Source organism: Musa acuminata, chromosome BXJ3-1 (assembly GCF_036884655.1).
Source record: "Musa acuminata AAA Group cultivar baxijiao chromosome BXJ3-1, Cavendish_Baxijiao_AAA, whole genome shotgun sequence".
Classification (NCBI taxonomy): domain Eukaryota; kingdom Viridiplantae; phylum Streptophyta; class Magnoliopsida; order Zingiberales; family Musaceae; genus Musa; species Musa acuminata.
Genome location: NC_088349.1, coordinates 161387 through 185467, shown reverse-complemented (window position 1 = coordinate 185467; position 24081 = coordinate 161387). Strand labels below are relative to the sequence as shown.

General features: G+C 39.2%; 3 protein-coding genes across 4 annotated transcripts; all 3 read right to left on the bottom strand.

Moving 5' to 3' along the window:
* Nucleotides 1-732: 732 nt before the first annotated feature.
* On the bottom strand, nucleotides 733-5852 carry LOC135582185 (putative pentatricopeptide repeat-containing protein At2g02150). Its single transcript, XM_065137476.1, has 3 exons — nucleotides 3364-5852; nucleotides 3101-3149; nucleotides 733-1634 (listed from the first exon to the last, which is right to left on the bottom strand). The coding sequence occupies exon 1, from the start codon at nucleotides 5733-5735 to the stop codon at nucleotides 3558-3560; it is 2178 nt and encodes a 725-aa protein (XP_064993548.1). The 5' UTR covers nucleotides 5736-5852; the 3' UTR covers nucleotides 733-1634; nucleotides 3101-3149; nucleotides 3364-3557.
* Nucleotides 5853-8424: 2572 nt separating this feature from the next.
* Nucleotides 8425-12891, bottom strand: LOC135629696 (uncharacterized). Its single transcript, XM_065137489.1, has 8 exons — nucleotides 12500-12891; nucleotides 12243-12326; nucleotides 10735-10815; nucleotides 9637-9776; nucleotides 9388-9520; nucleotides 9129-9198; nucleotides 8822-8884; nucleotides 8425-8734 (listed from the first exon to the last, which is right to left on the bottom strand). The coding sequence occupies exons 1-8, from the start codon at nucleotides 12886-12888 to the stop codon at nucleotides 8657-8659; spliced, it is 1038 nt and encodes a 345-aa protein (XP_064993561.1). The 5' UTR covers nucleotides 12889-12891; the 3' UTR covers nucleotides 8425-8656.
* A 2987-nt stretch (nucleotides 12892-15878) lies between these two features.
* Nucleotides 15879-23475, bottom strand: LOC103980294 (protein REVEILLE 3). 2 transcript variants are annotated; one of them, XM_009396654.3, is made up of 9 exons: nucleotides 23159-23475; nucleotides 20857-20914; nucleotides 19853-19976; nucleotides 19607-19780; nucleotides 19411-19533; nucleotides 18648-18757; nucleotides 16855-16914; nucleotides 16409-16499; nucleotides 15879-16324 (listed from the first exon to the last, which is right to left on the bottom strand). In XM_009396654.3, the coding sequence occupies exons 1-9, from the start codon at nucleotides 23413-23415 to the stop codon at nucleotides 16320-16322; spliced, it is 1002 nt and encodes a 333-aa protein (XP_009394929.2). In that variant the 5' UTR covers nucleotides 23416-23475; the 3' UTR covers nucleotides 15879-16319. The 2 variants fall into 2 exon arrangements, with proteins under 2 accessions (XP_009394929.2, XP_018683510.2); XM_018827965.2 differs by lacking the exon at nucleotides 19411-19533.
* Between the last annotated feature and the right edge of the window lie 606 nt (nucleotides 23476-24081).

The following is a 24081-nucleotide window of genomic DNA, read 5'->3' as shown; positions in this document are numbered from 1 at the left end:
TGACGCCTCGATCGACCTGACACCACCTGGTCAAACGGACCGGAACGTCGACCGAGACACATTAAACATCCTGCTCAGGCTCGATCCTTCACGTCACGCCAACACCAGTGTCAGACGCAAGCAGGCACATCAGGCAACGGTAATCCTCACTATAAAAACCCTCGGGCTCCGAGGAAAGGGGGGGACGAAGAGACAACTTAGCTAAAGAAACCCCCTTCACCATCCACTAACTTGATCGTCGAAGGGGTCGGGCCGAGCTCCCCGACCCGACCTTTGTGCAGGTGCGAATGCGAAGGTCTCCCGCTAAACGCGCAGACGAGGAGTCCCTTCCCGGAGGAAACGACGATCCCGTCCCGATCGGACCAACGCAGTCGACCACCTCGGTAATCTCAAGGAACGTCCCAGGGAGATCCCCCATCATCCGGATCCGAACCAAGTCGCGTCGGCCCCGAGGCCACGACTTAAAGTTGTTTACACAAACAATAATTAACTTCAATAAATGAAATATTAAAAAAGACCTGTAGACAGAAATCCTCAACTCAAACTCACAATCATATATGAAATAATTGACTTGTTAACTCGATAAATCTGAACAATTAGTTCAAAATGTATAAGTCATTCATGTCCAATAGATTGGACGGTTAAGGCACTCACAAACTTATTGATGCAAAGATAATAAAATCTCATCAACACTATTTCGAAAGCTATAGAGGGAGGTAATATAATAGGCGCAAAAAAAAAAGTTTCATGTATTGAAAATCAATGATATGCTGTTCTTCATCAGATTAAGGTAAAACTCAATTTTTTGTACAAGAAATTAGCACAGAATACAAGAAAAATACTGTGAAAGTGAACATACTCTTCGAAAGAAAGATGCACTTGCTCCGGGCAAAGGCAAGCCCTGATTTAGAAGTCACCAGCAAGATGGTGACTGACGATGAATACAAGAATAGGCAATTCAATTCATACTTCTTTCAGCTTTTTCCAAATAGCATATTTTGCGGTCTCTTTTATTGCTTCGGACAAAAAAAAATGAATGCATGCAGGCACGTCGCAGCTCGAAAACTCAGCAGCACATGTAAAATTCAGCAGTCCTCGATGCCCTTTTACACAAACAATCAACACATTTCATCGACTCAATGAAATTGTAAGATCGTTCATGTAGAATGTCTTCCTTGATGCATCCTTGGGAGAAAACTCCTTTAACATGCATGATCCAAGATGCTAGATATACATCACATACTCCTTCCTGCTGAGAAACTAACACCACCTCCAGACAAAGCCCATGTGCTGCTGCAAATAATTCTCAGAGCACAGCTGCAAATAATTCTCAGAATATAACAGTTGGTTCCAAGAGAAAAAACATTTCTCGAGTGCAAAAATGTCATTGATTTCATCAATTTTTCTATCCATAAATTTCTCTTCTAATCTCATTATTCAGATGTTCAGATATCTGTTCTGTACACCAGCATACTAAGTATAGGAATAACAAGCGCAGATCCAAATGGCCACAAAACTGTTACTGAACTGATTTTACTCTAGCACTGGAAAAATGAATGCTCGGATTAATGGCTAAATATCAGCCACCCATCAACGTGGTTATAGAACTTTGTTACTATCCCTGAAGATACACCCTGAAAAAGAAACATTGCATTTATTAGCATACAAAAATCACAGAAAGCTAAACATGATCAATACACCTGAGCAAACTATGTATTCAGCAATATAAAATTCAAGATTCAACTGGCAATAAAACAGTTAAAATGAATTCAGTAACAAAATGTTCAACCAAATTAGAACTTCAAATTGAGATTGAGTAGGAATATAATTCAACACAAAGGGCATATAATTCTCATTGCTGTTATATTATGAAATAATATTGCAGGTCTTGATTAGTTTCAGATAGATACTTATACAATCTGTGGAAATTTGAATAACGGATCAGGATTTTGGTTACATTGATAAAATGACTGCAAGCATGGTTGTTATCATTGGACATTGCTGGCTGGTGATACCATGACTTATTTCATTGATCAAGGGCTCCAACGATCATGATACAAGAATATGCCTAGTTACTTTTTTTGTTTATCATTAATCATGTATATGGACAGAGTTCAGATGTCACTTCATTGCACATCACACCAACCCCATAAAACACACCTCTGAAAGACATATCTGAACCATAATATCCACGGTCGAAACACATCCAGCATTGCCGCTTCTGACTTCTGATCTGTGGTCTAGTTTCTAACTTTTGTCCTAACACTACAATAAAATTAATCCTATAGAAGTCAGTTCAGCTGCCACTTCATAGCAGATGAAGATGCCCCCCAAAAACACACCTTCCAAACCATGTCTGAGCTGTGTTATCCACGCACAGAATACGTCACAAACTGCTGCTTCCTTTCTTTCATTATCATAAACTATACTTAGCAACCATGATAATGCTACAGTATTGCAAATGCATATAACTATGTGTGAACAATGTGCAGTGCTGGTAATAAAATCTTGTGACAATTTTTTGAAAACAATCTTATAAAAATCCAAAAGTTTCTCCTCACATTATTTACCAAATTTTCTGCCCATACAATTCTTCAGACAGAAAGCCAGGTATCCTATATACACAAAACACAGACTTATAATTCATTTGGCCTCATACTTCTTTATATGCAAAATCCAGTTCTATTTTCATTGACTTCCTATTTCTTGTTTCTACAAAGTACCAATTTATGTATTAGAGAAAACACCCAAAAAAGAAAGTAATATTATTTAGCCGATCCATCGTGCTTAGACAAATGTTGACCTCTTCTTAGAGGCCAAAAACCATGTGAAATCTATTGGCAGCGCACAAACACTTGCTAACCAGAATTAAAAAGCGCACAAGTTCCTCTTGAATGGCCGACGGAAATCTCATGATCAATAAAATCTCTTTGAAGTTACTACAACTACATCAGGAAATAGAACTCCGCAAATATCTTTGGGAATAGTAGAACATAAGAAAATTATTGTAGATAACCTCACAAGTAGAACACAAAATCAGTGACGATGATACATTTAAAGATACCAAAAAAAAAAGAAAAACTTAGTGAACTCAACTTACTTTTCCATGACAGCCGACTGGCTTTGTCGATAAAATGGACACTTCGGTGCTGAAAATAAAAAAATTAAAACAGTATCAGTAACTAAAATTGTTTACTTTCTTGTAGGAGTATGTGTTATATAGAGAATTTGTCAAGGTATGCATTTAATCGAGACCAAATAATCATAAAAGCTTCAATTCATGCCCTAGAATATGAATATGCAATTCATGTGATTTTACAGAAACAAGTTTAAGTGGTTGAGATAAGATGCTGTGAGCATTACCCTTATATCATGTAACAGCTCATATCCACCAATTTTCAGGAGTCCATAAACATAGGAATCAGTTCCAGGCCTCAAATCATATGATAATAATATATTCTTAAAGCAAAACCATCAGAAGCTCTGGTTGCTTTGAAGCTCGGACTCCATGAGTGAAAAAAAATACATTGCAGTTGTAATAATCCAAGCACAACTAATCAGATCTTATTAGAGGCAGTATCGTCCATCGTGCTAGGAATGATACCTCTTCTTCTCATGTCAATTCGCAAACTCTGAACCTCATCCATATTTCCCAACCTATGATACTTGCTTATGAGACAATTATAAACTGCTTCATCAGGGATAATATTATTGTTGATCATCTCTGCTAGTGTGTTTCTAGCTTCCTCCATTTGACCAGTGTCACAAAATCCCCATATAAGAGATGTATATGCATGAAGGTCAAGCTCAAGGCCATTCTCTATCATTTTGCTTTTGAGAGCAAACGCTTTCTGAAGATTGCCCCTCTTCAAATACCCATTCATTAGAGATGTGTACGCAAATTTGTCTGGAGCTACACCCTTCCCCACCATTGTTTCAAAGACTTCAGAAGCTTCTTCCAAGAAACCTGTTTTGCAAAGGCCATCAATAAGCGCCGTGTACACCAAGATATTAGGTTGCAAGCCTAATGATTTCATTCTTTCAAAATGGCACCTTGCTTCATGAATCGATCCTTCTTTGCATAACCCATCGACTAATGCACAATATGTAACAATGCTAGGAAGTACACCCGAATCATGCATTTTGTGAAGCACATCAAGGGCCTCCGAGGCTTTTCCTGCTTTAAAGCAAGCGTTCATTATTGTTGTGTAGATCACATGATTAGGTTTTAAGCCAAGATAATCCATCTCCTTCAGCAAAGTCTTAGCTTCATCAATCTTTCTATCGTTACAAAGACCCCAAATGATGGTACCATAGAGCGAGATATCAGGTTCAATGCCCTTATCCCTCATTTCAGACAGTAAATCCATTGCCTTCTCCTTGTTCTTATTCTTGAAATGCCCATGCACCAGAGAGGTATACATCAATTGGTTGGGCACCACACCTGCTCTCACCATAGCCCGAAAAATCCCTTCTGCTTCGAGAACCTTCCCCTCTTTACAGAGGCCATCCACCAAAGCTGTGTAAGTCACAACATTTAACTCCACCCCCTCATTCACCATCTCATCGACCAACGACTGGGCTTCCTTAAGATTTCCGGCCTTGAAGTTTCCGTCGATTAGAGAAGTATAAGTAAATTCATTTGGCCTTATGCCTCTAACTCTCATATCAACAAAGAATTTAAGTGCTTCTTGCATCATGCCTTCCTTGCAGAAGGCATCAATGAATGTGCTGAATGTGACCACATTGGGCACAATATCTTTCCTCTTCATCTCACTAAGAAACTCAAAAGCCTTCAGCAGCTTCCCAAATTTACAGAAACAGTCGACGAGAGCATTATAAGTAATCACATCAGGCTCACAGCCGGAATCTTTCATCTCCCCCAGAATTTGCTCAGCTTCCTCCAATTCCCCACACTTCCCATGCCCATCAATGAGCGAGTTATATGTGATCACGTCCGGCAAGCAACCCATTTCTTTCATCTTCTGGAATAACGCCCTTGCCGCAGTCAAATCACCCTCCTTGCACAAGAAATCAATCATAATATTGAAAGTGAAAACTGTAGGAGCCATATTTGAGCTGACAATATCATTGAAGAACCTCTTTGACAACTCGCCTCTGCCTGTCCTCACAAGCCGCTGAAGCAAATTGTTGCAGGATCGCAACTTTGGCAGAACCCTAAAGGCTCTCATCCTATAGAAGCAATCACTGGCCTCATCGAGCATCCCCAGATCAGTCAAAACCCCAAAGAGTGCATCAAACACTCCATACCCCAGAGTCCCGTAACCCCTTGCAGTCGTTCGCAGCACATCGACAATGCTCTCCGATCCTTCCGACACCCGCGTTGACAAGACAATATCTTTAAGGACCTTCTGGGCCTCGGAATACCACCTGCCCCTAAAGAGGACGTGGACGGCAACGCACCGGGTCTCGACGGTGTGGCGGAAGCCGCTCTGCTTCCCGGCCCAGATAAAGAAGTGAAAGGCCGACCTGGGGTCCTCCTGCAGCTCCCAGAGGATTCTGCAGACGCTGTTGGGAGCCGAAGCAGATGAGAAGATGTCAGCGAGACGCGGGTCGTCCCAACTGCGTTTGGCGATGAGCCTGGGGATGGGAGCGAGGTCGGAGGCGCCAAGTGATTCGCCGGAGTGGGCGGAGAAGGGGAGGTTCCGGTACGGGCTGCGGAGGGGTAGATAGCGGCAGCGGCGGACAGGGAGGCCGCGGGAGAGTACGAGCATCCTTCGACCGCTAGGAACCGGAGAGGATCGGCGCCATGGTCGGGGCTACTCAGGCCGGAAGGAGGCGGAGCCGCTCTTCCTCTTCCATCGCGGGGAAGCGGGTTTAGGGTTTTGAACCCTGACGCCTTGGCTCGTAGACCAAACTTGGTTCGGTGCAACCCATGTGTCGTTTGTTGACTCGGGCCTCGGTTCGGACTCGGACCGTAACTGCGGGGACGATCCGTTAACCCTAAGACAGTGGTGGTGACGGCCATATGATATGATTAAAATTAATTTACTAATATCCATTTCTTCTAAGATAAATAAATAATGTAATTGAGATGGGTTATGAGTTTTAATTATTATTATTAATTATAACAAGGATATTAATCTAATAAGAAGTAAATAAATAAATAAGAACAAAAGAATATGGAAAGCACATTTCAAATTTGATTATAAAAAAATATATAAAAATTGGATCCATTAAATAAAAAAATAGGGTGCATTCTTAAAAAAAAAATCTTTATTTTTAACTTTTTTTATTTTTCGAAAAACAACCCCTTTTCAAAATTCCCAAACAATATCCATTGTTTACTTAATACTTGAAGTACATTTTTCCTATATTTTTTCCTTCATTTTTCTTCTTTTTCCTATGAGTCGATCCATATGGTAAATCAGTTAGTACAATATTTTTACACTATGTTACAATGTGTTTTCAATAATATCAAAAAATATATATTAAAATATAATTAAAAATATTATATATATATATATATATATATATATATATATATATATATATATATATATATATATATATATATATATATATATATATATATATATATATATATATATATATATATATATATATATATATATATATATATATATATATATATATATATATATATATATATATACTATGATTACGTTTGTTCCGAAGCTTTAAGTAGAAGCAGGAAGGGAAGTTGTTTGACCCTTGGCGGCTGCAAGTCAACCATCCCGAAGCAAAAGTCAAGTCAACGTGGAAGCCAAGAGAAGATTCTACCCATTGTGTCATTGCTAAAGATAGAACAGCATTTGAATTCATACCATGTCACAAAGTTATGTGCAATTGTTGTATGTCGCCATGGATAGATAGGAGTCGTTCTTTATGTAGCTTCTTCATTTGGTGTTGTTAGTGTAAACAACATTGAGCCGTGACCTCGGGGCCGACGCAGCTCGGTTCGGATCCGAATGATAGGGGATCTTCCCAGAACGACCATTGAATTCGTTGAGGTGGCCGACTGCGATGGTCCGATCGGGACGGGATCGTCGTTTCCTCCGGGAGGGGGCTCCTCACTTGGGCGTTTAGTGGGCGGCCACCGTCTTCACCCCTGCACACAGGTCGGGTCGGGAGGCTCGACTCGACCCCTCAGACGATCAAGTTAGAAGATAGTGGAAGGGGAATTCGTTAGCTAAGTGGTGCCCCTTTTTCTCCTCCCTTCTCCCTCGGAGCACAAGGGTTTTTATAGCGGGAGTTATCATTGCCTGATGTGCCTGATGTTACTGTCTGCAGGATCGTACTTCTGGTAACGTCTGACATCGATGTTGGCGTGGCCTGAGGGATCGAGCATGAGTGGGGTGTTAATGTGTCTTGGTAGACGTTTCGATTCGCGTTGATCGGGTGCCTCATTAGGTTGATAGTGATGTGATGCGTCACCTGGTATAGCTGATGTCACGTGACTTATCAATGGAGTTGGATTCGGTTTCCATGCGGCCAAGTGGGAAAGATGAGATCTTTACATGAATCTTGGTGGTGTGGTGTTCTCGAGAATCTACGATGACGCTGTGTGGTTGGACTCTCATGCCTCCTCCTCCGACGACGACGACGGCGACCGCTTGGAGGGGCGATTGAGGTCGGTGCGGCCGTGGTTGGAGGCGAAGGAAGACACACTGCGAGGAGGAGGAGGAGGAGGAGGAGCAGCAGGGGAGTCAGCAATGGAGCACGCGGCAGAGGTGGGCCGGTGAATTCTTATGTGGCCGCCGAGGCCCTGGCCAGATAAGAAGACGCGGTCGCAGTGGGGGCATTGGAAGCTCCTCGCATCGCGATCGGCGGCATTGGCATCCGCGCGCACCCTCTTCTGCCTGTCGCTGGACGCCGCCAGCTGGCCATCGTCCTCAGCCTCGGATCTTGACCAGAAGGCGTCGGCGAGGAACAAGAGGGACCAGGCGGCTTCTTCTATTCTTTCTTCCGAGGAGCTGCAGACGGCCTCCGCGTCGCCGTCGATGCGGCGCTTGGGACGACGCGGAAAGGAAGACTCGGCGTGGGTCTCGCAGTCCTGGACAACAGAGGAGGAAGCTCCGGCGCCGGGAACCCTGGGGCGAAGGCTCCTCTGCCGATTACGACGGAGACCATGCGTCGGCGCGGCCGAACTTACCTCGGTCGCAACAGTATCCGAGGAGGAAGAGGACGCAGAGGAGGAGGGAGACGGGCGGCGGGAAGTCATGTGGCCGCCGAGGACGAGCCACTGGAGAAGAAGATTGGATATACGGAGGAGCTCCTCTGGTGGAGAGTTCTTGGATCTTTGAACTTTGAAGGAGCTCCTCAAGTGGACAGTTCTTGCATCTTTCAAGCTCCTCCGCTTCCTAAACTACATCCCACAAGTCTCATAACTGATTTGACTTACGATGGACTTACAGCATCAAGGCTTTGTTGCATTCTAACTAAACACTAATAATCCCTCTTGATCCATTAAAATTTCCAACTAAGCCCTCATGATATATTTTCTTTTTGTTTTTTTTACCAGATATTAGGGACAATCCCCAAAATAGTGATCCAAAAAAAATTACCATCACACAAGGAGGTGATGGATCACCTACATTGAACAAACAGTAAAATAAGCAACCAGGCATTTAAGAAGATGACTTGGCGGCATACGATCAGTGGGCTCTGTACATTATATTCTTCTTCTGTTGTCTACCTTTGCTCTTTTGGATGCTGATGCAGTATCTGTATTCCCGCTACGAGATTGTATCTGAAGTGTCATTGGGATTAGAATAGGCTTCAAGAAATCAGTCAAAACAGAAAGTGAAAGTGGGAGTGAATGCAGAACGTCGTTAACCTTATCAAGCTTCTCTCTGACCAACCTAACAGTCTCGTTCATAGATGGTGTTGGAAAGTATTCCTGCAATGAAATCAAAATATGATACTCGCAGGTCGTAATAAAACATTAGTAGGACTGGTGTGCGACATCGGATATAACAAGGACATGTAACCAAGGAAAACACTGCACTCTCTGTTTATCTGTCTTATGCTAGATGGGAAATGACAATTATAACTGAGATGAATGTAAAACACTTGGTCCGCATATCAATATTAGAATACTACACAGCGGTGCAAATGGTGGTTTGCCAAAAGATTAAACATACCTTGTTAGAGGAAACATGGCTTAGAGGAGCATCGCCAACATGAGATATTTGGCCCCCTCTAGCAAATTCTCTGAAGATAGAATACATCAGGAACCAAAAAGAAAAAATCAAACGGTCATATACAAGCAACCAATCAAAAGAAGAAAAGAAAACTATGATCTGTCCTTAAGAGGAAAGAAGAGCCTTCTGTCCTTTCCCTTCATCATGATAACTTGCTACTGCAAACACTAATTGTTCCTACTCTGAATAACTCGCATACCTTTGCCTTCCCTGCAGCTCTGAATTACTTGATGCCGATGGAGCAGGATCAAGCCAATGTTGGCAAGAAGACCCGATAATGGTGGAGTTACTGGAAATTTGAGACTTTGATCCTTCCGTTCTTACATTTGCAGCTAACAAAGCATAGAATGCAAGTCCAAGCAATAAAACACTTCGAAGAAACTATTAATGAAGCAAATGCAACAATTTTAAATCGTTACTAAGCTACTTCGATATAAAAGAAACCCACATTTTATTCGCCCAAGAACTTCCTTTGTCCTGCCCTCAAGTTTCTCCTTGACATCCAAAACACTCTCAAACTGAGGTGCATATGACACCTTCAAAAGGTTACCTAGAAATACGGATTCATCCAGTTTCCGCTTTGCAAACCTGTAGCAATGAAGAAAAAAAAATTACAAAAAAATAACAGCATGAAGTAGCAGTATAAGAGATAAAGCAGTTTTTTCTTGTCACGTCTTTTCAAGTTTGGATTTACAATGAGCAAATTTATTCCAATCACTATCTCAACTTATATGCAAGTGGATTGCTACACAGAGTTGCCAATTTGAATTCACAATGAGCAAATTCATTGAAATCTGTCTCTATCCATATGTATAGCTGTAGATGTAACTTTTATCTACTTTAGGTTATATGCAATTAATCCTGTGTTAAGATATTTTAAAGAGTAACAGTATGAGATTCTGGAAAACATTTAACTGAAAGAAAATTCCCTAAGTAGTTCTTTCTTTCAATGCTTAAATTCACAATGACTAAAGAAAAAATATTCCACGACGACAATAAAATACTAGTTGTTTGACTGCTCCTCTGAAGCACTCTTCACCTTGTACTGTGTATAAGCATGATCTTGCTAAAAGAACATTTTTGTTGATGCAAGTCAAAACTATCAAAAGAAGTGAGTTGCCTAAACTTGTTATGAGTTCAGGTACCAGATCTATGATTTTTTTTTCTTCCATATATATTTTTATTACAGAATAGACATGCAAAATATGTGCACAAGGCACTTTACAAAAGGGTCACTAACCTGTTGCAAAAAACCCTCCTGGAAACTTCAAACAATATATGTTATGAAATACTCATATATTTACCAAATCTTATCAGGTCTACAACTTTACAGTCAACACCCAGTCTATTTCCTCCACTAGTTTTAAACGACTGCAGGGATTAAAAATAATTGGAAGATGCACTTGTCTGAAAATTGTCAAAGAATGAATTGGTGATCTATGTAATCTGAAGTACAGTGCCACATTGAAAATGGAAAGAAATATCATTTCCAAGAAAAAGGTAAGCTTCTTTGTTAATAAGAACACTCAAAACATTTGTTTATTACCTTGCATTGCTGACCTGTGAGAATTTGATCCAATAAACATCAGTGAAAGGATCACAATCTTCTGCATCCATGGGTTTACACCTGAAAGTTAATAAAAAATAAGCTTAAAATAATGCAAAAGGGCACCATTTCACGACAAATATGTTTATATCTTCAACACACACACACACACACACACACACACACATAGGATCTTTAGTTGTTTAATTTAAAACATCAAAGAAAGATTCTATGAATAAAAAAAAGGAGAAAATCCGAGGTCCAAAAATATATCCCAAACTCCACACTGTTCTTTTTCCTATTGGTAATTACAATATTTACATGATAAGAAACAAATAGTCTATGCTAATAATTTTTCTTGGCTGCCTATAGAACTTAAGTAATGAATATTATTTCAGGTACTATAACATTAAGTTAAGGTATCTTACGTTTCTTTTAAAACTTGCTGACTCACAAAAATTCATCCTAAAATGCTTGAAGTTCATCAAGGACAGTAGATAGGATCACCGCATCTCTTCAATCCGGAAAGGGCCCATCAAGATGTTAGTTGGACCATTCGAACCTGAGTTATGTATGGTTTAAATAATCAGCTGAGGCAATTTAAGAACCACCATAGTCAAACCAACAGTCCCAAAATAATTGGCATATCAGATTTTGGCCATCTACAAGAAACCTAGTAGACAATATCATGCAAGATAATCCACATATTACACATGAACATAAAATAATATAATTCAAGTAAAAAAGTGAAAACCTACGTTATGAGATAGTATGTAATATAATAATATCATATGCATCAAATCATGAAGTAGAACAAATATGAAATTTAGATTTTATGCCATACTTAGATAATCAACAGTAAAAAAGGTAACTAAAAAGTTTAAAATATCTGCTCATAAATTTAAATATAACTTTTCAACTATTAAAGATTAAAAATATATTGAACTGAATTAACAAATAAAATTTGTCAAAATCATTGGCTCAAACCTTTTTTTTTTATTTGGAATGACTAATCTCATTTCTGGTTCCTTCTCGAAGTTTAAATGATCTAACGAAACTCTTGGATAATTTTACAAATTCGGGTAGAAACCTTCTAAGGAGTTCAAATGATTTGCATCATGGCAAACATCATTGTTAAAGTATACATCGGGCTCTTTCTATAGCTTAAGCTTTTGGGATCTATGGTTACGCAATCAATAGCTTTGAGATGATATTTATCTTTAAGAGAATCTTCAAACGGTCACGGCAAGCCTATACCAATTTACTTAAAGTATATATTGGGTCCTTTTCTAATACTTTAAGCTTTCGGAATTCGTGATCACCCAATCAATCTTTTAAGAATCATCATCTTCAATGGTGCATCTAGACCAAGTGATAATCATCGAACAATTCTACGCAACAGTTGGTGATCCCTATCGATGTTGCAAGGGAGAGACACAAACTGAGAACATCACGGGATCCATAATCATTCAAAAAGAAAAAGAGCAGGGTCAGGAAAATGGCTTTACTCTTCTATCTCGCCATACGATCCAAACAACCTGGACAGGTCATCACCACAGCCTAAAGCCGGCACGTTTCTCACGATCAGATATCTGCAAATTCACGATAGACAACTCAAGGAGACAGAACAAATAGAAGACATACCATCAGAATTATCAACTCGTTCCACCCAAGAGACGAACAGTTAAAGAAAAGAAAAGAGAACCGAACGAGGAGTAGGGTATAATGAGCGTGATGATTCGGAGACGAAGGACTGTTTCCGAACCTGGATTCGTCGCAGACGGTGTAGACGCGGACGGCCGGGGGTACGTCCCTGTCGCGCACCATCGCTTTGCTCCTTTCTCCCTTCCCCTCTTCCAGACTCGGCCTTCCGACTCTCGTTGTAATTATAATTGCAAAAGAAAGGAGATCTGATGGAGAACAATTAGATCCCCAAGTCCGCACGGGCAGGGGGGCTCCGCGGCCACCGCAGGAACGAGCGACGGGAGAAGACCGGTGGATCGCGGGAGAGGGGGAGGAGAGATTTAGGGCTTGCGGTGGGAATTCTACAGATTCAAGCGTACAAAAGAAGTTGACTTCAAAATTAAGCGGTTCTTTTGGTTTATTGAGATGAGAGATGAAGGTTGGATGGAGTGGACCAGTCCGGCAACTCATCCCCATGCCTTAGACATTTGCGAGTGCATTTTAGGGGATAAATCCCTTTATTATTAGACCTTCATAGCATCTCAAGTTTTAGATTTGAAAATTTTATATTTAATTTTTTATAATTATAAAAATAAAATATCTAGTTTTATTTATTCTAACATCATCGATTTTCGTCATATTTTACTGACCAAAGTACAATAATAATAAGTAAAAAAATAATTTTAATGTTCTAATTAATATTAACGAATGACATCGGTGGTGACAGACGATAACATCGCTGGGGATTATGGGTGACTATTATGGATGAAGAGAACGACGTAAATGTAGAGCGACCCTCATCTTTCGTCATTGCTTTCCTCGTCTATAACAACCACCCGCAGCCTCCAACGATGTCATCGTCCGTCACAATTAACGTCATATATCATCACCAACTGAAATATTGAAATCACCTTTTTGCCCATTATTTTTGTATTTTTATCAGTAAAACCAATGATCATGGTGCTAAGGAGGTTTAATTATAAAGGTTAATATATAATTAGCCCACATTTTAGTTATGATCCTTTTCTTTTTAATTTAGAAATATAATTCTAACTTGGGTGAATTTTCGAAGAATGCTCGTAACTGCAAAAAATTTTTACATAATGTTTGAACTTTGAAAAGTTTGCAACACTAGTAACTACGTAAAAAGATTATTTTACCCCTGTCATCATTTGACCTATAGCCTTCGCATAAGGGCCTCTATCGAATCCACTAGCCCCATCACTGCATATCTCGCTCACGAACCTTGCACAAGGTAAGAGGGGACATAAGAGCAACCATCGTCGTAAATAGCTCTCACGTGAGGGCCACGAGTGAGCACGGTGAGCGCAGTGCATGGTTGGCGAAGGCGACAATGGATCTCACGAGGTTAGGGGCAAAATGATCATTTTTAAAAAATATTTTTGTATAATTTTTTTAAAGTTGTGGTGCTATGTGAAAAATTTTTAAAGTTGGGGGCTTTATCCCGAAATTCACTCTTCTAACTATATAAATAAATTTGAGTAAATTTCCTAAAAAATAATAATAAAATTTCTTATAATAGTCTCTTTTTAGTTTGTTTCGACGTAACATCCCTTATTTTTTAAAAATTGAGATCACCCTTAGTCTCCACCACATCGGTTATCATCTTTGCTCCATTGTGAGAGCCTCCTGCCCTTGATCTTATCATCACCTTTGTCCCGTCGTGAGACCCCTTGTCCACTTTAGTCATTGTCGAGCCATTACCAAGTTCCTATCATCCCTATCATCAAACTCAACATAGGGGAAGAAGGCTGAGGCAAAGGAGACCGTCATGGTGGATCTTTCCCACCCTCCTCCTTGTGGCCCTTCGTACTAAAGGAGCATGCCTCTGCCCACTTTCGTCCCTCTTCTAATCAGGGACGATCTCAACATCTCTCAATTAGTTTGACCAACCCTTATCTTAAAAACTCAACCTTATTTGTCCAAACAAAACCCAACTCCCGACAACCTACTTACCTCAATCCAAGTCCTAATCGAACTCTAATCAGAGCAAACCTGACTGAAATAGGAATAGCTACTAGGCAAGGGGTACAGTAGCCCTACAATGAAAGTCTTAGCTATGTGCACCCTATAAGAAATGTCAGTAAAACCTAAGGACTTGGGGTGCTCCTCGCCAATTAAAACAAGAGGTTCTTCCCTATCTATAGGCAATCGAAGAAGTTTACGAGAGGAGAAGAGGAAAAGGAAAGACTTTATGAGGTGCAATTAGTCCTTCTAGCAGCCTTTTCCTCGTATTCCGACAGCCAAAAATCTACATCAAGCTCTGCCCAGTAGGTTTTTAAATGAGAAGCCTTTGAAGCCTATTGCTTATTATTCAAACCTCAAGAGAAGATTTCAACGATGAGAGAAAAGTAGATCAAAACCAAACTAGTTAGACCACCAAGGTGCTATCCAAAGACAAACTTGCACTCTACACATCTATTAGTCTCTTTATGTATTTTTAATTATGTTATTTTAAGTTTTATAATTAGCACTTTAGGTTTAGAGCTTGTTCTTTTTTTTTATTTTATGCTTGATCATAGTTATTTCCACCACTAAAACTTTCATTCGAAAAATGACATGAAGTCGATGAATCTTTGAACCCAAATCTCATACCAATCATCACCGCTCAATCAAGAGAGTAAGCGCACTCCTTCAATATAGCGGGTCATGCGAGGAACAAGGGAGTGGAAGTTCTATCATGGTCACCACCTTCTCCTGAGGTCGATGAGGTAAAAGTGAGATCTTAGTGATGCCTCAATAATAACGGACAAAGGTAAGAGACGATGGGACAAATGCGACCACACGAAAATAATAAGACCTTACAATGAGTTGAAGACGATAGCGAGGGACGAAAGCAATCATAAATGAGGTGACGAGATAATGACGACGACTAATAGGATGGGGTGACGAGATAGTGACGACAACCAATGAGGCAAAGACCAAAGGTAATCTCATATTTTAGAAAATAAGATATGCTTTATGAAAATAGATAAAAAGGGATGTTCTATGAAAAACACAAAAGTAAGAACTTCATTTTTTTATAGTTTATCTTAAAAATATTAGATATATTTCTTTAACAAAATTATATATACATATATTATTAAAAATGCTTATGATAAAAACACCAATAATTGATTTGATGATAATACCGATAGTGTCCTCCGATCATATAATAATGAAAATCGATAATGGTGTAATGTTTTTTTTTGGATAAATGATGATCAAATTATAAATCAACTATGCTGGCTGACATCATGAAATGTCACAATAGCTTTAGAAATAGTAACATTAAAATAGACGTCAATAGTGACGACGAGAGTAGTTGCAATACTTATTTCTAATATTCACGATAAATCCAAATCCCACAAACAAAATCCTACAAATTTATGCATCCACCGTAACCATCAAATGTCACAGATCCTTCAAGCTATGGAAGGACATATTAAAGGTGACCCACATTCCATAATAACTTGCCTTTATTCATGATATATTAGGCAAATAATTTTAGCATCTCAATGCTCCAAGGTCACAGATCCTTCAAGCTGGGAAAAACAAACCAGGATATATAGATACATGAAGGAATCACCTTATTACTCCCAAACCTAGCAAATCATAAAAAGCTTCCATGGATCTAACAAAATGTTATATACACAAACAACACTCTATCCCGGCAAATCGGATTATTAATAACTGGCCAAGATCGGTTGAAGCATTAAAAAAAATCTGACTACCCCTCATTCTTATGATATCAAGGCTCCTGTATCAGCAAAAGCTAATACCAGTAGTGGTACAATCGCTTCACTTGATATAATCATCGGTTTAACCTTCACAGCCTTGGAAAAATGATTGATGTACAATCCATAGCTTTCGAGACTGCATAATTACCATTCATTCACCTTTCACCCTGAAATTTCAAGTGTGAAAGTTGGTTGATTATAGTGAAATTCAATATGATTTATGGCTAAAAGTTTTAAAGACATGAACTTACATAATGGAGCGACAGTTTCACAAGTGAGGTTGTTAGCAATACCAGAATTCAAGTCCTCTGTGCCACCACTGAATGATGCGAGTAATTTTCTCTGCATGAAGGTAAACGTATTCAAGTTAACCAACTATTTCTGGTAACAAGAGAATAAAAATTAAGCATGTTTCCATTGATCATCGTGGCTAGTGTATAAAATCCAGACCCCGTAAAAAAATTTAAATTAAAGTTCATCAGTAGTATCTAGACAATGAATGTGGTCATTGCTACATGAAGTTCTAAACTTATAAATAGAGCATTTGCAGAACTATGATATCTATGAAGGATATTCAATCGATGGTCAGAATGTCAAATAAAACAGACCAGATAAGTGAATCAAGGGGCCAAAACCAACTTGTCAGCAAATTCTGAGAAACTCCCAAAGTTAATGGTTAGATGACAGTGACACTCACATGCGCTTCAAAGTCAGGGCTGGTCAGATTGATAGATAAATTCCCCATCAACAACAATACCTGCATATTGATGGTACAAAAGATTACTTCTTTGAAGGTAAATTCAGAAGCACATGTATAAACCAGACACTAGTTACCTGTAACAGATAAAAAGAAAATGACAAAGTATTCTACATGAGCATGCTCTGATAAAATTTTCATACATATAACAACTTGAATAATGAATTCAGAACAACAGAAAGGATACGCTTCTCCAGTATCAGAATTAAGAGTTTTGAAAGAGAGCAAATAACATAATCCTGTCTAGTACCGTTAGTACTATCCCTGTCTCTAATCCCTGTCACAAGAAAAGCTCCAATTCATTCAATTACGTACAAAGTTTTAAGTACAGATATGTAGTTTGAATCCTATGGAATTCTCTTTTTTCTGATCTAGAAGCTCAGAACAGCAGGACAATGGTGGTGTGATTTTCAAAATTTGCCATATAATTTTAACAGCTACCAACACAAAGGGTAAATAGTGCCAGATACATAATAACAAAGATGAAACTCTGCCATGACAGCGTAGAAAATAACTGACATGTGATAAGACAAGAAATTACTTATAAGCATCACTGGTAAAGATATATAAAGAGCAAGAAAATAGATCTTTATCAGTACCTACATCAGACTCAGATCCAAACAGATGTCATTCCAAATTGTTAGATCATATGAACAATAACAAGAAAGCATTCTGATGGACGTCATTCCAACTCGAGGGTAATCATGGTCCAAATGGAAATTGGAAGTTTTCTTTCAAGCGTATAACAAATGTAAACAGAAGTCTGATGCAGTATCCAGCATACATAAACCTCCAAGTATTTTTAAATGCTTTAAATATGTGGTTTTCTTTCTTACGTCAATTTGGCTGCTAATGCCCTTTAATTCAAATGCTGAAGTAGATGCATCCCAGTTAAACTCCAATGTCCTTGCAGAAAAGCTTTCCCAAAATAGATCTTTATCGGTGATCATCTATCGTCCCATTTTTGGCATATTTACAAAGAACAATTCCTTTGTTATCTTAAGTTATTAAAATCCAAGTATAAGGTGCCATTTGGCTTCTATTCATTAAATGGTACAATTCATGCTCGATGCATTCCAAGGCACATACCAAAAGCTCATTTTGTACCATTGACACCATTATTGAAACGGCACATCCTGGCATTGACCTGGATTGTGCAAATGCAGCATGAATGGTTTACAGGCCTGCACCGCTGCCCCATAATTGTACTTCACATGCTCAGCAAACATATGCTGCATGAACAATGACACCAACACATGCTGTAAAAAAAAACAAACCTGTGCTACTATTCATCAGTAGCACAAAATGAAGGACGTCTTTCTTTGATCACAAGTTCATAAAATAGTTACTGGTTTAGAAACACAAACAAAGTTATCATACAAAGAAAGAAAAGTATGTTGCAGTTCTTCTTACAACCAAGTGAATCATAAACAAGCTGAAACAACTAAAAATTATACACAAGCACACAATTACATGATCTACACTTTCCAAGAAGAGATAACCAAACATAAAACCCATTTACAGTTCAGCAATAGCAAATGTTTTTCATCAGAACACAATTATGGTTGTGTAATTCATAAGACAATAATATAGAAGAAAATTCATTGCCAGCTAAACAAGAATAACAACCATTTCATTTGGATAAAATAGTTTCCTACATCAAACAACGAAGCATTAAATTTTCTTCAATATATGAAAAAATTGTAATAAGTACTGGTTTGAATATAGCATACTGTTTCAACATCAATTGGATCCATCTCTTTCAGTTTTTGCAGATGACCAGTAGTGCTGGGGTCAAAGACACTTCCGAGAAAGCTGTACACCTGAGCAAAGTCCGGCATAACTGCAGAAACCACCAAACAGAAGGTCAGTAATCAAAAGACTGAGCAAGGTTCACACAAATATAAAAACACAACAAGCGACAATTTTCAAAAATTTGCTGCAGCATTTTGTTCTTGAACAAAGATTTGAAATAAGAAAAGGGAAGATCCCTCACATTTGGTACAAATCATGGTCTACAGTACCGGTCCATACCACCCGGTACGGGCGGTACATACCGGTCCGACAGGCTTCCGGTACGCGGACCATCTGTTACCGTTTCGACACTGTAGCAACACTGTAGTAACACTACAGTGCTCGGCACGCCTAAATATACCAAGCGGTACACTTGGGTGTACCGCTCGGTATACCGTACCGGTACCGAGCCCAGATCGAAACTCCGGTACGGTACGGTATTACGGACCTTAGTACAAATAACTAAATAGTTTATTAATATAACTGTATTTTCTGAGCAGTAGTTTCCTGCCATGATCTCTAGGATGATATGACATTCTTTTACAAACTTCATCAAACATCATTGTGTTCTTTTTTATTTTACAGCACCAACTTTTTCTTGCAATCTAAGTGCTCTGATGAGACAGAACACATATAATCTCTTTCTGATCAATTTGAAAAGGCAATCGCTCTAGCTATTATTTATGTGCAATGAGAACTCACCACGAAGAGCTGTGACATGATTTTCATGGTCAGCCATTTCACAAGTTGGCCAGGTTACAGGACTTATTGTGCTGCTAGAACAGCAATTTTTCACCACCAAGTTTCCAGCATGCCCCATATCATCTGGACATCTAAGAACTTAGGATGCACTTCTGGAAAAAGAAAAGATCGAACTACTCAAGAGAAAGTACCAAACCTGATGTCAGATGAGATGCACTAACAGGATGGAGAGAACCGTTAAGCCCAGAAGGAACTGCTTCATTTGTGTTAGAGTTTCTAGACATGGAAGATGTATCTATTCCAAAAGCAGAATGTGGTTCAAGCAAACAGGAAGCCTGGTGTGGAGTGGTGCCTTGAGATATCTGTAGAGCTGCAGTTCCCAGAAAACCTATCAGTTCGATTACAACATGAAAGCAGATGATAATCATTGAATGAGACTAACCATATTTAGGGGCTTTCTGTGGATATGGATGTGCTGCTTTCCTCTTGGGTCGAGGTGGAGGCACATGTTCACTTGCACCGTTCTTCTGAATCTTCAGAAAGTACTTCTGTGCATGACTCCTAATCTGCAAGGTTGTTTTTTTAGAATCTGCTACTGTGCATGACTTGCGACAAACAATTGTCAGCTTATCATAATTTGACAGGCCCTCAATGTCAAAACAGGGGGCTTCTTAGCGGGGCCTTGAAATGTGGAAATCTAAGAACAATTTCAAAAATGAGATTAAAATCACATCTTATTTTACAGTTATATCTGGACTCTTTGAGGCAATTCAAATACCTGCTAGTGTGATGTGTATTTGCTGATTTGACCAATGACTGGTCTTGAACCATATGATCTGGCACCAATCAATATGATTTTTATTTTTATTTTCCGGGAGATACCAGGCAATATGGATTGTTCTACCAATACTATACTGGTCGGATAGACCAATATCGAATCCAGGATTTGAGTCCTGGCTATGTGCAATTTCCAGATGCTTCTTATTGATGGAGGAAAATGTTACTCCAGAACATCAACTTCATACAAACCTAAAGTTTACACTCATGTTTGTAAAGCTAACCCAGAGTCAAAAGGAAAGGTTGAAGCATCTAGATGACCATACAAGTCATGTTTTTATTATTCTAGATCCTTGTCAAACAATTGATTCCAGAGTTTCCAAGTCAAGAGAAGATGATATGAGAAAACCCAAAGACAAGCATGGACAAACAGGCCAAATCAAAAACATTATTCAATGAGCCAATACTTCCAAAGTCTAGCATCTTTTCCTATCTATTAAGTATTAAAGATACACCCCTTGATGATATAGAATCCATAGAAAGAAAATAAATGAATAGATAGGCAGAAGTTCGCATACAAGAGTTGGTTGAAATTTCGTGTGTGTTCTCTCCCTATTCTTAGTTCTTTCATATATTTCTTAATAGAACTACAACCTATCTGCAAATTACCTGAATAACTGTCTTTGAACCAACAAATGCTTCTATCTTTTTCCAATCACGATCAAATCTGCAAAAAGCCGGAAAATAAATATTATTATGGCTCTAGAGCTTATAGTTCATCGTTGTCCATATAAATCATCATAAACTAAAGATCACGTGCCACTTTTGCACATCAAAGATGTTACGATACATAATGCCCAAACAACGTACACCATTGTACTACTAACAACATTTGCATATGCACTGCAATAAGACATGACCAAAAGCTGCAATATATAATACATAATAACAAATGGACTGTCTCAAACTGTCTGGAGCAGATAGTTTTGTTAGTAGCAGTTAGCTTGTCATTTACACAAAGCTATTGAATCTCTAGTGTACATCTTTTAAGGCATGTTGGATTATCAATCTCAAATTTAAGATATTTGTCTATCGGTCAAAGCATCATAATTTAAAACCTATAAACAGAATGTGGCTATTAAGTACTATGACATGTATTTAGGTAATTTATATTATACCAAAGTAAGTAGGCCTCCGAATATGATGAATGCCTTTTTGTGAACCGTAGCACTAAATATCATCTGAAGAGATTTTCAAAAAAGAAATTGTGAGGCTGGTGGTTCATGTCTGGCTTCATCATTGAATGACTCAGTATATCATGTTCCCGTCAATGCAGGGTTGGGGAAGTCATTATATGCATCATTATGCCTGTAAATAGAGGGGCTGTTTCATGTCCGAAATCCTGGTCATCCAAATTGTAAAGTAGCAAGCTTATCGTGATGCCAAGGCTTACGTGCTCAGTAAAATCTTTCGTTGTCCATATAAATGGGAGAGCATGAGGTGCTCAGTAAAATCTTCTATATTGGTATAGCCTTACGTGCAGATATCCTTCGTAGAATCAATGCAACGAGATGTGTGATTGTTGCTCAATAAAATGATATTTGAAAGGTCAAAAGAGTTAATAACTAATGATCCACTAAAACATAAAATCTTCTATGTTGGTATAGCCTTACTTGCAGATATCCTTCGTAGAATCAATGCAACGAGATGTGTGATTGTTGCTCAGTAAAATGATATTTGAAAGGTCAAAAGAGTTAATAACTAATGATCCACAAAAACTCTCTTCTTCACCCAAATTGCTCTGATTCTACCCAACCTCTTACAAAGGCTGATATACTCAAGGTCAACGAATTTTGGTCATAAATTCACTGACCATATTCCTATTGCACTCCTTCCCAATATCTGGTTATATTATCCCATAGATCATTACGGTTCACATGTACAAGAGTCTACACAATACATCTACAAAGAAGAAGTTCCCCATGCCAATTTGCTCTGAGTCGTAGACTCATCCAAAAATTTTCTTTGGAGAAGCATCCGTTACAAGCAACAAATCAGCCAAGACAACTAAGAGGGAGTCTTTTGTTATATTATCTATTATCACATAAATCAAATTGCCCCCTGCTAAGGCATTGGCAAATTATTCCTTTACTTTGGGCACTAATTCAAAATAAGCACAGAGATTTTTTTTCCAACATCAAGAAACCAAAGCTCAAAGATGAATAGGGAGTAGAGGTTCTAATGACAGAAGCAGAACTTTGTAATCGTTCCAAGATTATGCCACAACTAATAGCTCCAAGACTGGTCTTCCGTGTCCAGACACATTTAACTGTGTCAAGAAACAATGGACAGAAAACAACATACCAAACAAGAGACAATTCCAAGGCTCACAATCCAATTTAGAGATACCCACAAAGGAAAGCAAAGGCCTCTACCAGACTGCTCAGTTAAAGCATAAAAGACTTGTAAAATTAGAAAATTCTCCTCTACTAGATTCTACAGTTAAAGCATGAAAGACTTTTAAACTGCACTAAGAATTGGAAATTTCTTATTCAAACACTTAAAGGTAAAAACGAAGATAAAAACTTAAACAAGATCACTGAAGCATCCACAACAACTAAGCCCCCAATCATATATCCAGTTGCGTGACCAGACAGTAGTCGAAGAGAGATCACCGACAAAACCCAAAATCCCATCCTTATGGACAAACTCTTGCAACTCAATCTTCTCCTAGAACAATGGTCATCATAAGCAGAAGGGGATTCGCGATCCAAAGACACCAATTTTCGAGAGGGAAAAAGCGACAGGTATACCGCCAGTGACGCAAGAACTTTACCGGTGAGAAACCCGGACATATAGAATTGCAAGAAACCAAGTTTAGCCCTAAGTAACCGACGACAACCCGATCGCCCGCCCGAACTAGAGAAGCGCCACAAGTTCAAGATCAAAGGGGTGGTGGGGCTATTCTTACAGGTGGAGGGCTTCGAGGAACTTGTCGTGCTCCTGCTCGGTCCAGCTCTCGCGCGACTTGGTGATGGTGTAGGGCTTGCGGATTTTCTTGCTGGGGTCCTCGGCAGCAGCGGCAGCGGGGGCGGAGGAGGGGGCGAGGGGGCCGGCGGCGCCCGGGAGGGCCATGGAGGGGGAGGGGAGGTCGGGGGGCAAGAAGGCGGCGGCTTTCGGTGATGCTTCTCTGCTGCCTCTGATTGCCTTGGCGTGAACAAACACCATAAAAAGAAATAGGGATCGAGGGAGGCGTAGCGAGAGAAGGTAAGGAGGGGCAGAAGGGCCTCGGCTTCTACTGTGTCGATGGCTGCTAATGGGAGAGGTGCAAGGAGAAGGGCGGTGGCGGTGGACTGGTTGGCGGTGGAGGTGGACAAGTGGCAGTGCGATCCGAATAGAGTCGCTGGTTTGTTGGCAGTGAAGAGGGGCCGCAATCATTTGCTGCGGACCCCCGCACGGGATACTTCTCTGCGTATGAGAGTTCTTCGCATATTACTCCCCAATATATATATATATATATATATATATATATATATATATATATATATATATATATTAGATTGACATTAGTGTTTGTACATCATCTTTGATATGATTAATAATGACATAAGAATGACGGTGGATATATCAGTTCTCCATCTCTTTGAAGTGCATTTTATAGACTCAAAAAACCTGGTTGAACGATCTCAATTGTCTCCGAATAAATATTCTAATCGTACTATGGGAATCTACTTAATACTACTCGAAAGTTGTTCGAACATATCTCTACATATTTTTGGAAAAAAAAATATTTTTAAGTTGCAAAAACTTAAAGAGGGAAATATAAGAATTTCACAAGTTGCAAGGTATATTTATGTGCCACCAATAAACTATAGACTAAGTAAGGTTGGCGTT

Coding starts and splice junctions, on each gene's coding strand:
- LOC135629696 (XM_065137489.1), bottom strand. CDS start 12,888: ATGAGTTGCCGGACTGGTCCACTCCATCCAACCTTCATCTCTCATCTC. Junction 10,816..12,242: donor TCGTATGGCGAGATAGAAGA/GTAAAGCCATTT, acceptor ATTAACTTTCAG/GTGTAAACCCATGGATGCAG. Junction 8,885..9,128: donor GCCATGTTTCCTCTAACAAG/GTATGTTTAATC, acceptor ATTTCATTGCAG/GAATACTTTCCAACACCATC.
- LOC103980294 (XM_009396654.3), bottom strand. CDS start 23,415: ATGGTGTTTGTTCACGCCAAGGCAATCAGAGGCAGCAGAGAAGCATCA. Junction 19,781..19,852: donor ACAGAAAGCCCCTAAATATG/GTTAGTCTCATT, acceptor TGGGAACTGCAG/CTCTACAGATATCTCAAGGC. Junction 16,500..16,854: donor GCCCTGACTTTGAAGCGCAT/GTGAGTGTCACT, acceptor ACCTTCATGCAG/AGAAAATTACTCGCATCATT.
- LOC135582185 (XM_065137476.1), bottom strand. CDS start 5,735: ATGCTCGTACTCTCCCGCGGCCTCCCTGTCCGCCGCTGCCGCTATCTA.